This window comes from Vidua macroura, chromosome 6 (assembly GCF_024509145.1).
Source record: "Vidua macroura isolate BioBank_ID:100142 chromosome 6, ASM2450914v1, whole genome shotgun sequence".
In the NCBI taxonomy this organism is placed as follows: Eukaryota; Metazoa; Chordata; class Aves; order Passeriformes; family Viduidae; genus Vidua; species Vidua macroura.
Genome location: NC_071576.1, coordinates 25197922 through 25210472, shown reverse-complemented (window position 1 = coordinate 25210472; position 12551 = coordinate 25197922). Strand labels below are relative to the sequence as shown.

At 48.1% G+C, this 12551-nt stretch overlaps 1 protein-coding gene across 1 annotated transcript; it reads right to left on the bottom strand.

Moving 5' to 3' along the window:
- Positions 1-917: 917 nt before the first annotated feature.
- On the bottom strand, positions 918-5311 carry NFKBIA (NFKB inhibitor alpha). Its single transcript, XM_053981138.1, has 6 exons — positions 4260-5311; positions 3832-3940; positions 3111-3321; positions 2544-2632; positions 2143-2403; positions 918-1652 (listed from the first exon to the last, which is right to left on the bottom strand). Exons 1-6 carry the CDS (start codon positions 4481-4483, stop codon positions 1605-1607), a joined length of 942 nt encoding a protein of 313 aa, XP_053837113.1. The 5' UTR covers positions 4484-5311; the 3' UTR covers positions 918-1604.
- Between the last annotated feature and the right edge of the window lie 7240 nt (positions 5312-12551).

Here is a 12551-nt window from a genome sequence, read left to right as displayed (position 1 = left end):
TGCCAGCAGCACAGAATTCCCCTGGCCAGCTCTTGGCAGAGCTCCATCGTCCTGCGTCAGCAGCTTTGCTGCTCCCTGTTTCCATCCAGGGGGTACAGCACAAACAGGGCACGGTCACCTTTTACACAACCCATCCTTTACAGGGACACACAACAGGCTGAAAGTCTGTTGCTGAAAGTAGTCCAGTATTGTGATACACTGCCAGCAGATAATGAGGTGGAGCAGAGGATTTGGGCAAAGTGATTCTGTCTGCCTAAATGCTGGAGAGAATGCTGAGGAATAACTGAAGCAGTTAAAGCCACATCCTTCACTGCTATGAACTGGACAGGAGCTGTAGCTCCAGCAGTGGGGATGTGAGGGTGCCCCACCTGAATTTCAGGGGTGCAAAGCAGCTGCACAGGATGTGTTCCCTCTTCCCACGGAAATCCCCTTTGGAAATTCCAAAGCGGTCAGAGTTCAAACTGAAGCTGGGCCAGGTGAGAAACAAGAGGTGAACAGACTCAGGGCTGTGCTGCAAACCTCCAGCTTCCCCTGGCAAGAGCTGCAAAGTATTTAAGCTGGAACAAAAGGTGCCATGAGGGCAGGTGGGCGGACGCTGCCAAAACCAGCCTAAAACCGCCTCTCTAGTGGGCCGGCAGCCTGGTGCTGGAAGAGAGGGGGAATCCCAGCCCCACGATCCGCCTGCTGCAGTGGGTACAGGAAACAACACCTACGTCTGCTTCCAAAATTAGCTGCAGCACAAGGGCTGAGAGCTGCAAGCTGCTTAGATGTCTTACCACTGCTGAGGTGAACCACCTAAAACCCCTGAAAATGTGATCCCAAATGGGCTACTAGGTGTTAAATGTTTCTTAAAAAGCAAACCAGGTAGATTCCCACAATCTCAGGGAGGTGGGCAATGAACCATTTTGCAGACTAGGTACGGTAATCTTTTTTTAATAAATACATATCTCACATGTACCAAAATAATTATAAACAAGAAATGTACAGTATTTACACAATATACAGTTGCTAAAAAGTGTAGCAATTATGACACACACAGTGTGAAACACACTTTTCCAATGCCCACAGTTAACATTATTGCTACTTTTGCCTAAGAGCCAAGACGGCACCAGTCCCTTGGTCTGACTCCTCCACTCGGGAAGCCTCACTGAGGTCAGTCAGAAAGGACAGGGACTGCCACCAGCCCAGCACAAATGAACGTAGAGTCTCTGAAAAGGGGGGTTGGCATGAGTCCAACTTGCCACGAAAGGTCACTTGCTCCCCGTAGTACCTGATGCCACAAGAAAGCTCCCTGTAATGAGCAGGTTGGATGTGTAGTCTGTTACCTTTGCAGGGCTGTGAAGCCTGGCTATGTGGCTCTTTATCAGGTGGTGTGAATAATCACAGATCTGTACTGATGTTACACATCACACTCCTGTATTTAAACACAAGGGAGATCCCAGAACTGTCCTGTTACAATTATGTGCTCCTTCTCCTTGCTGGGCAGTGTAGTAGTTCCCTCCTCCTTTTTCCCTCCACATTGTGACTTTCTTTTTAGGTGAAGAAAGTCAGTCCTTTTTCTACACATATGTATACAGTCACTTCTTTTCAGAGAAAGCTCTGCTTTAAAATGCCAGTTGTCGTCCTCCAATAAGGCAGTCATCATATATAAGCTGCAAGAAAAAAAAACCCAAAATGCTGTTAATGCAAAAATCTTACTTAAAGTATCATATCCACTCTGGGTTAACAGCCAAATTCTACATACAAATTCTTCAGCAGTGTATAAAGTTTCTACACCAAAATGATTACATATGCCATTTAATGCAGCACTCAGAATGTCAGAAAAACAAATCCTAGGGAGAAGAAAACCACCCACTAACTTGAACTTTCTCTCATGAGGTTCTTTGTCAGCAACAGAACTGTGTTCAGAGAACCGTTGCATGAAGTTAACCTCCATTCCCTCATGCTATTTTCCACATTTTATTCTTACTCTGTTTACATGCTTGCCTCATCTGCCATTTTGCTGATTGCATAATCTTTGGTATAGCTATCTGTTACACAGCAAGAGGTCACTGGGGCAAGCTATCAGAGTGACACCAAAAAATACCCTGCACAGAACAGGATTTCCCCCTTTCTCTTGTAAAAATGAAAACAGCTACTTACTTCATCCTCCGTGAACTCAGGCTCCGATTCACTGCTCTCTTCATCCTCACTTTCTGGCAACATCTGCAGGTCAGCTGTGGTCAGCTGCTTCAGCTGTTCCTGTATGCTTGAGTTGTCTCTGCCCCATGTGAGTTGATAGGGGGAATAGCCCTGATAGGTCACTTTGTTCACGTCTGCCCCATGTTTCACCAAAAGCGACACGAGTTCTGAATTCTGCAGATCGACTGCCAAATGTAGTGCTGTTCTGCCATTGCATGGCTCCTGTGTGAAAACAGTGTAAGGTTCGGCATGTTAGGAGACGCAGAGCCATTGTCAGATCTGCTGTTTCTTAAGACTACTGTTGATTCCAATCTACTGATTAAGAGCCCCACTCAGTTAAATTCATGGTACACATTACATACCTGTGCATTTACATCTGCTCCCAAGGACAGCAGATACTCAACAATAGCCAGGTATCCTTGGATAGATGCTAAATGAAGACATGTATGTCCTGGAAGACAGAAACAAAGGAAAAACTTGAGTGAGTCTAACTCAATGCCTCATCATTACTTAAAAGTCAAGATGATAGGCCAGGATGATATCTAAATTTGCAATTCGTTAACGGCAAAAGGGTGTTTTCCAGAAGAGCTTTCTAGCTTCCAGTATAAATAAAAGTGTTGGATTGTGAAAAGATTTCTTGGAGGCTTTATTCCAGTGTTTGAGTGCAACTTATTACAAACAAAAAGGCAAAGGCACTCACTAAAAATGCTCAGTTCAAAGCCACGAGAGACTATAATCAACAGTGAGAAGGCCTCTAAGACAGTGCATTTCAAAAAAGTCAGACACTGCTGTATGCTTTGGGCTCCTCAACTCTCAAATGGGACATAATAATCCTTCTCCACCTCTCGGGAGATCTTTGAGATCACAGGAGACCGACCCTACCCTCAGCGCAGCACACCAAGCCCAAGTGTTCAGGAGTGTGGCCGTACCGTTGTAGTTGGCTGCCTGCAGGACAGCGAGGAGGTGGTGTGCCTGGCAGTACTGCGTGAGCACGCTGACGCTCCTGAGGGAGCCCTGCTGGCAGGCGATGTGCAGGGGGGTGTTTCCTCGGAAGTCCCTGATTTCCAGGTCGCATCCGGCCTTCAGAAGATGCTCAGCAATTTCAGGCTGATCAGTTATCACTGCCAGGTGAAGAGGAGTCTGCAAGCGTAAGAGCAAAAGCAGATTGTGAGTTACACCACAAACTTGGCACCAACATCTAGACAAGCAGACCTCTTGTTCACTTTGTGATTTGTGCCAACAAATAAAAGCATGAAAGCACACACAGAACTCAGTTCTTTATGCTTCCCAAGTTGTTGTATAGTTGCCCATTCATCTGGAAGTGATGAACTTTGGGCTCTCTGGATAAACCAACCGCCAGCTGGTATGAAGGGTATCATTAACATCTCCATAAAGAGGGATGCAACCCATGGCATCATATTTGAAAAATGTGGGCGTTAAATGCCACCCTCTCAGGGGAGAGGAAACATTGTACCAACACCAGCTGGAGCTAGCTGGGGACTTTCCTGAACATAGGCTTTGATTCAACTGATTCCATCAATTAAAACAAAAAAAAAAAATTAAAGGGACTTTTTGGGGGGAATTCCCCAGAAGAAGTGTGTGGGTGTGGCAGGGGCTGATCCGGATTTGGGGCTATCGAGGTGAAAGTACCTGGCTGAGGTTGTTCTGGAAGTTCAGGAAAGCCCGGTCACCGGCTGCCTGCTGGATCACCTCCAGGCTCAGCGCTTTTTCCTCGTGAATAATGGCCAAGTGGAGAAAACTGCGGGGGGGAAAAAAGGACGAATTAAGCGACACGCGTTAACCCCCCCGACGCCAGGCTAAGCCCCGCGCCCGGCGGGCCGGGTCACGCGCGGGTGTCGCAAGCCGGGGCTCTCGGCGCGGCCGGGGCTTTCCGCGGCCGCGGGAGCCGCCTCTCCCTGGCGCCGCTCCAGGGACTTTCCGCACCCCCCCTCCCTTCCCTCCCGGCGCGGCCCAGCGCGGCGCCGCCCCGCCGGCAAGCACATCCTGTCCCGGACCGGTCGTGCCGAGTTCCCCACCGCGTCCGAGCCACCCCTGCCCCGGCTTCGACCCCCACTTACGTGTCCCCGTCCTCCGTCAGCTGCTGTGCCCAGGCGGGCGGCTCGCGGGGCTGCAGCCGTATGTCCTCCAGCTCCTTCACCAGCTGCCGGTACTCCTCCTCCTTCATGGAGTCCAGGCCACTGTCGTGGCGGTCGTCGAGCGGGAAGGCGCCCTGACGCTCCTTCTTGGGGTGCTCGTAGCCATCCATGGCGGGCGGCTCGGCGGCGCGGCGAGCGGCGATCATGGCGGCGGAGCTGCGGGCGCTGCGAGTGAGCGGCGGCGGCGGCGGCGGCTCGCATATACAGCGCGGCCGGGGGATTTCTGCGGGGGAGGAGCCGCGGAGGACGGGAATTTCCAGCCAGTCAAAGCCCGACCGACGGGTCTGGTCCTGCTCGGTGCCGCCGGCGCTGGCAGGGCGGGCGGAGCCGCTCGGGCCGCCCAGAAGGGGCGTCGGAGGGGAGGGAAGAGGCCGGGCCGAGAGGGAACTTGGCGTTTTTCCAGGGGGGAAGTACTCGCCTCTCCGGCGTCCCCGTCGGTACTTCCCTGCCGCGCCCCGCGGGGATTTCCCTGCCTTACCCTGCCCGATCCTGGCGCTCCCGGTGCCTCCTCCCCGGCCGGGTCCCACTGCACCTCGGGCTCCTGGCGCCTGCGGGGCCCCTTGAAGGCCGAGGAGCGCCTCAGTGCCGGGCGCTGCTGGCCCCGATTGCACCCCGCATCCCCCCTGACATTCCGTCACTTTCCTAAGAGGGGCTGCGGGATCATAGAATCAGAATAATCTGGGTTGGAAGGGTTCTATAAAAAAGGGTTTTTTCCCTTGTCTTGCAACTATTTCTGACCTCACTGAGTGTGCTTTCTTTTTCATTTTGTCATTTTCCCATGGGATGCCATTTCTTTGAACAACAACTTAGGAGAAAATAAAGGCCCATCTAGACCAACGCCTCTGCCGTGAGCAGGGACATCTTTAGCTGCGTAAGACCCCTATCCAACCTGACCTTTAATTTTTCCAGAGATGGGCATCCACCACCTTTCTGGGCAACCTCTAGCAGTAAGAGGTTGCCCAGAGGGTTCACCACCCTCATTGTAAAAAAATCTTCTTCCTTATATCTAATCTAAATTGACCTTCCTTCTGTTTTAATCCCTTACCCTTTGTCCTATGGCAGCAGGCCCAGCTACAAATCCTGTCCCTATCTGTTTTTCTAGGCTGCCCTCAAGCACTGCAAGGCTGCAGTGTGGTCCTCCCAGGAGTCTCGCTGTAAGCATTAACACTCTTAGAAGCTCCATCACCCACAAGGTGCAGTGTAGCACAGCACCTTGTTCTTGCACAGTCTGCACAATGACATCCCTGAGCCTGTGAGGATCGTTTTGAAGTCTGATGGGAGGGACCACCTTCGAAGTCATTAACCAACACTTACCTAACTATTAGGAACAAGCTTTTTAGCAAAGTCATGGTAAGATGTCAGAGAATCAAACACCACTGGAGCAATGCTGAGGCTGCTACTGCATCAGTGCACTGCATCTGCCCTGCTTGGTGAGGAGTGTCACTTCTTGGAGAGATTCAGGCAGTATTGCACATGATGGGTGTTACGCTGCCATGCCTGCAAGTGTGCAGGTGTTGCCTCAGCATTTAAAGGATTTTGCATCTCTGCTGTGTAAGTTTTCACTCCATAACAGAACAGACCTTTTAAAGAAGAAATTATATTTTCAGCCACTCTTCTTACTTTCTCTGGCCATTCCTAGTGACTCTTCTCCGCTTTTTTATTACTGCTGTCATGGCATCTGTGGGTAATAAAAACTAGATAAATACAGGATCCCACATGGATAAAAGGCATTGTCTGTCTGCAGAGCTGACAGCAGTGAATTTTTTCCTGGTGAATTTTTGCTTCTGCTTCTTAGATGTAGGGGATTCCCATGAAGAATTTTTCTTCTCTTGCAACTATTGCTGGCCTCGCTGAGTAACAGTGTCTGTACTTTTTTTCCTTTTGTCATTTTCCCATGGGATGGCATCCCTTTGAACAAGAACTTATGGGAAAATCCAAAGATAAAACGAAGAGCCAGAGGAGAGGAAGAATGCCTGTCTTTCTGTGAGCAAATGTTTCTAATTTTCAGCCCAGCTGTGCCATTCCTGGACTTCTTTTCAGTATTCATTACTTGGCTTGGGACAATCCAGTGGTGCTTTTGGGCAGGTTTAGAAAAAAAGCTGTAAAACTCTTTCTTTTTTAATTTAAAGGTTATGAAAGTTTCGTGAGCTTTTTGAAACAGTTCCCCCTTTTTAATGTAAATTGGCAGGGGAAATTTAATTAACAAATGAATCTCCTCCTATCCGCATCTCTTCAAAAAAGGAAGAAGGGAGTTGAAAAGCAAGCTCCTGCTCTGACTAGCAGGGGAATGAGCTCAGCAAGGACCTTGCTCTCTGCAGTTGGGATTTTGCTGGAACTACACAGACATTAAACTTGAAAACTCCTGTCCTAGCTGTGATGGCTGTAAACTGACTTCAGCAAAGGGAATTCTTTGCCTCCTTCTATAAGAGACCTGCAGCTGCCCTCACAGGCCATCACAGGACTATTTTTAGCAAGCATTTGCAAGCAGCCTCTTTTCAGAGGCACACGAGATGCTTTTATTTTGTGTGTGTTTCAACTTGGCAGTACTGCAGCCAGTTGTAGGTGGCGGAAAGGTGATGGAAAATGTTTTCTGGATGGAAAGTCATGCTGAGGTCAGCCCACTTCCTGCCTCAGGGAGATGCTGCTGCTCTGCAGCCTGGCCCTAGACATCATGGGGAGGCCAACACATGGGCCAGTAACCTGGGTATTAGGCAATGAAAAGCACCGCTGGAGAAGGGACTTAGCCCTAAACCCATATGCAAAGCAGCAGCTAGCTTCAGATGCAGGGGCCAGTGGAGCCCTCATTATCAATTAAGCAAATGAGGCTGTTGTCTTTGCTGGAACTCCTCACAGCACAGTCGTACAATACTTTCCTGAAGGGATGGCATAATAGAAGCATAATAGAAGCATAATAGCATAAAGCAAAGGTCTTGGAGTGGTGAAGGACATCGGTGCTGCTTTGTGCTGTTGAAGTACCATCCTTTTTATTTATTTATTTTTTTAATTATCACATTCAAGCAGTTTTTTCTATGCAATTTTCTATGTGGTCCGCAAGAGAAAAAGAATTGAAAGAAACAAGCTCAATTTTTTGGATATAGGGCGGAACCTATCACAACCCTAGTTTCCTGTGTGGCCTCTCACCCAAGTGTTGCAGTTCTGGGAGCATAGACAGGCCCCCAGGGGATGGAGCAGCTCTACCTATCCAGGGACAGGGGTTGGCCCTGCTGAAACAGTAGCAAAACTTCATGAACGCTGCAGTCATCTGTGCCAACCTGAACCTTCTTTGTCTGCTTGTGTATTCTGGTTTAATACCTCTGCTATATCTGCATTGATTTCAGAGAAGTGTTTTCTGTGCTTGTCATTTTTAGAGGAGATTAACATTCTCTGCATTCTAATTTGGGATTATGTTAGCAGTCTCTGCTGCCTCGTCCAGCAGGCACTTCAATGCCAAAGGACTACCTAAAATATACTTTAACAATGTAAAAACTGTAACCACAGGAGGTGATTTTGCACCTCATACCTAAGAGCTAGGTTTTGCAAAAGCCTCCTGCACTTTAGGCACCCTGAGCACTCAATTGGCAAGGCAGTGGTGCTGTAGGGATGTGATGTTTGTTTTTATTCTACCCTGCAGAAAGCAACTGGCAGGGCTCTGAGAAGCAGCCTCAAGTGTCTGAATATTGAGAAGGGGTAGTAGGGTTTTAATCAGTTTTAAAAGTACGTGAAGAATTCTTGCTGCTTCCTCCAGCAAACACATTAAAGTGTAATTTCCTGATTGCCACACTAATCATGACAACCATCTAGTGCTGTTGATTTACCAGAGTTGCTCCCACAACTTCATTCTTTTGTGACTGCTGCTGCAGATACCCATTAACTGTTTCCTCTCATTTAATCGCAAAGGCCGTATGTGGCTCCCAGGAAATATATCAGGAAATACATCAGTTAACAACATCCAGCAAGATCTTGGCCCAGGATGTTAAAAGCCAAAAGCAAAACAAATCAGTGAAGTAGACCCGCTGTCTGTACTTGTATGTGCACGTGCAGATACCCCATGGAATAGGACTCTGATTTGTTGCTTCAAAAGTCTACGGACTTTGCTGGTGCAAGGGAAGCCAGGGGACACTTGACATTGTCATTTTGATAATATTTTGCAGTTAAAATCCACATATCTCAGTTTCCCATTTACAGCTGCTACAGAGATAAGAACCAGGCAGTTCCAAACAATTAGTTCAGTGGTAAACAAGGAAAACGTATTTCCCTCCTGCTTTCTAATAATAATATAAGTAACTAATTTGAAAGATTTAAAAAAACTAGCCAAATGAGAGAAAGGAAAGTTATGCAAGGTCCATTTTTGTCCACCAGGATGAAGGCCAAAGGTAGTCACATGTGCCATGTGGCTTGTATTCCTACCTTCTCAAACCTTTTCATCAGAGGTTATTTTGGGTTGGTCATAGACTCCAAAGAGCAGAATGGTGGATGCAGTAGGAAGCATTTCTGCACCTTATTTAAGCTGGTATGATATCCAAGCAAATAGTATGCAGGGTAATTTTTGGCACATAAAGCCAAGGTCCAAATTAGGGCATTTAAAGTCCTACCCATGTGCCATGGACACAAAAATATAATTAGCTGCAGTGTCCTGACCAGAGTTTAATGGATCTAGAGTTCTGGTTGGCTTTTAGTCTAGTCTGCTAGTCTGCTTTTATTTTTTGACTTCAGCTTATTTTTGGCAAGTCTTAAACTGATGCATTGCATCCCTGGGAAGGTCTGTATTTCTCTGCATGAACTGTGGGCTGTTCATCAATTGGTTGCATTTCTGGGGATCCTTAGGGATGAGATGTACTATATCAATTTAAACTGCTTTTATTGTTATGCCTTAAGGGTAAACATAAGTCAAGTAATTTGAAATTTGCTACCACTTGGAAGACAAGTTTTCTCTGGTGTCATTCCCGTTTTTCATGTGAAAACTTTGTTAAAGCATGTTGCTCAAAAAGCTTTAAGCTGATGCTTACTGCCTGATGCAGCAAAGCTTGCTGCCACACTTGTTTCATGTAGGAAAAAAGAATCTTGGAGAGGGAGAAGGCAGGTCTCTTGAGCTTGTTTTACTACTTTCCCTCCAGCAATAACGTTGCTCCCCATCAGTACAGCCCCCTATGTGGTTGCAGACAGAGTGGAAGCACCTAATGGGGAAAATATGAACTGTGAGCATGACAATAATTAAAAGGGGACTTTCCCCCTGCAGACAGCTGTGACATTTGGTAATGTTGCAGTCTCTAGTTCTTCCCAGCAAGTAGGGATATTGCAAAGTTGGAGAGGGCGGAACAGTGGGACCATGCAGAAAAACTGAGCTGGTGACCATCTGGGAGAGATAGCTAAGCCTGGCAGAGTGGACAGGGCTGTGCAAAGCAGGGAGCTACTTTTATTTCTGTTTGGATTACAGAGAAAGTCAAAATTGGATCTCGATATAAATTTCTCTGTGGTACTAGATGGTATTTTGTGCAAACTAGTGGCCTTAACTGAGTTATTCTGGGGCTGTCAGAGCCTGGCTGCCTGTGAGCAGTGAGAGATGTCTGTTTCAGCACATAGTTTGCTCCGAACCTCTAATGCTCCCGTGCAACCTCTGTGCCTAAAGTTGGTGGGTGTGAATAATCCTGGATAAACACAAAAAGCCAGCACACTGCTCCTGTGTGCACAGTGGGAGCCCAGTGCAGCAGACAGGCGCATAGCAAACCTCAATTAGAAGCTCAACTGCATTTGGGCCCAGGGATTTCCCTGGGGACGGATGTGGCAAACACAGGGGCTAATGAACTGAGTGCTGTAGCTGTGTGTCTGAGCTAGCAGAGGAGCTGCCAGGAGAGGAAGCAGGAAATACTAGACAATACTAACGGCAAAGCCCTGAGAGGAAAAACCCACAACAACAGAAGATGAACTTTGGGCTGTGTTCTTCCTGAAAAAGCCCAGGAACTGCCAGCCAGGAACTGTCGAGGTCAGCTCCTCCTGTGCACACCCTCTTTGGAGGAAGGCAGGCTCTTTGCTCTCTGCTCCTTCTGGTGAAAGTCCTCTGGAGTCACAAAGCCTGGCAGACTGCGTGGCTCCGGGTGTGGTAACCCCAGTCTGCCATTCACAATTTGCCTGAGGCTTACAAGGAGTGTCGGCAGCAGCTGCTGTTAATATAGCCCTCAAGAGGAGCTTGGCTTTTAGATACCTCAGTGCAAAACACCCATCTGGGTGTTCTGGTGCTCTGCTCGGAAAGTTTCCCAGGGTTTTAACCTGAGTTTTTTCTGGCATAGTTGTGAGCTGTGCTCAGAGCTGGATCACTGGCTGTGTCAGCAGGGAGCATGCAGCATTGTCCAAGGGCTGGATGTGCTTCTGGTGCCATGTCCTGGTCCAGCCCATCCTTCTTCTAGGTAAACAAATGGCTGTTGATGGAAGTGGGGCTGCAGCACCTAGGGTGTCAACAGTTATTCTTTGCAGGAGAATAAGCTGGGAGAAAATCTCCAAGGGACAGCAAAGAGCTAGACTGCATTTAGAGGAGTGTTAGGAGTGAATTCGGATTTACACACAGAGGGGCTAAAGGCAGGCTGAGAGAGGTTAAATACATCCCATGTTCTGCATGCTTTGAGTATTGCAGGCAGTCCCAGGACACAGGTTATAATAAAATCCTCATTTTCTCACACAGCTCTCATTCTCTCTTATTTTCATGCAGCCAACTGTTTACTCTGAGCATGATCTCTCCCAGGTGATGACTGGCAGTAAGTTCAGGGCCACCACCACATGTGGGAGCTAGGAAATGAGCATTGCCATCCTGTGGTGCGCCTTCAGCTCTGCTGCCCAGCGGGTGGTCGGAAGGTGGCTGTTCCTGCTGCTCCTGAGGTACCCGAGCTGCATGTAGAAAATGGGAATTGGAAATAACACTGCATCTTACAGAGTGGGCTGGGATCAGTGGTTCATTATTAAAGCTGTATTGGGAAGGAACAGGGAGCAGATGGAGATTGCAATGGAGATTTTCTAGCCTCTAATGAGTTTAAATTTATCTCTCTCCAAGGCTATATCCATTCCTGGGGTAACTTTTCATTTAGCATATGCCTTTTAGGGCTTTGATTTCTTTGGATTTCATGGAAGTTATGTACTAACTTATGGTTGTGGTGTTTCCTAGACAGAAATATCTCTCCAGGATCAGCTTCTGCCTTTCTTGGATAGATGGTTCATGCATGGCAGTAAATTCAGTTCTTCCGTGAGCTCCCCATCCTGTGCACATGCTGTGGTGATGTCTGGAGGGCCTGCCCATGGCATAGCCCTGAGGGCACATGTTGTTGGCCATCCCTAGATGTTCAGGAATCCTGTACAAATAGTGGAAACTAGTCCTTGAGTTCTTCCCAGATCAAATTTCTAAGCAGGCAAAAATATAACTTGCTTGGGAAAACACTGACCTCTGGTAACAGGCTTAGGGTCACAGGCTTGGTTTTATGTTTAAGTCAGGAAGATTCATGGAGGCTCTGAAACACATTTGTGGGAAAGCCAGCAAGGAAAGTGAGGTGGGAGGGAGTGATTTTCCCCAGAGCATTAAAGAAAATCTCTATCAACCCCTCTTTGAAACAACTGTTTGACTGTCACACTATTTAATTCTTCTGCCTGCATTCACAGACACAAATCCTTTTCTTGGCTGCACCCTCTGCCTCCCAAAGCCCAGCATCCCACTGTGGCCATTGCAGCGACCTCCTGCATCCTCACCAGCTGGCAGTTTTTGGCCCTGCAGACCTGGGAGACAGAAGCCATCCCAGTCAACGTGTCCTTGTGTCCCAGGAATTCTTGCTGCTGTAGCAGTGGTCTGCCCATTTGGGCTTTTCCAGAGAGCTCCAGGTGGGAAAACTTTCACATCAGCTCTGGTCTCTCTACATTGTCATGGAGCTGTGCAAGCAGAGCCTTACTTGGGACCTTCTGAATGTGGTGAAGGACACCTGTGGTCAAGCCCAGAGCTTAACCACTGCATGAGCCCTCCCATGTAGGTAGGCACTGCTGCAGGGCAGGGGCTCAGCCTGGCTTTGGGGGAGTGGGGTGAGCCTCTCTGTGCAGGAGGGGCAGGAGGGCATCAGCAGGGTCTTAGCTCATGGGGCAAGAGTGGGGTGTGCTTGTGAGGGTGGAGTAGGAAATAGCTTACTGGGCTGTTGCCCTGCTGCCCTCACAGGTGGCACCCACTCAAGCAGAGTTTGGAAAGAACCC

What these genes read in the sequence shown, in the direction of transcription:
- NFKBIA (XM_053981138.1), bottom strand. Translation starts at nt 4,483, where the DNA reads ATGATCGCCGCTCGCCGCGCCGCCGAGCCGCCCGCCATGGATGGCTAC. An exon ending in TCCAGAACAACCTCAGCCAG is followed by an intron (nt 3,322 to 3,831) that starts GTACTTTCACCT and finishes TTACGCTTGCAG; the next exon opens with ACTCCTCTTCACCTGGCAGT. An exon ending in GAGCAGATGTAAATGCACAG is followed by an intron (nt 2,404 to 2,543) that starts GTATGTAATGTG and finishes GTTTTCACACAG; the next exon opens with GAGCCATGCAATGGCAGAAC.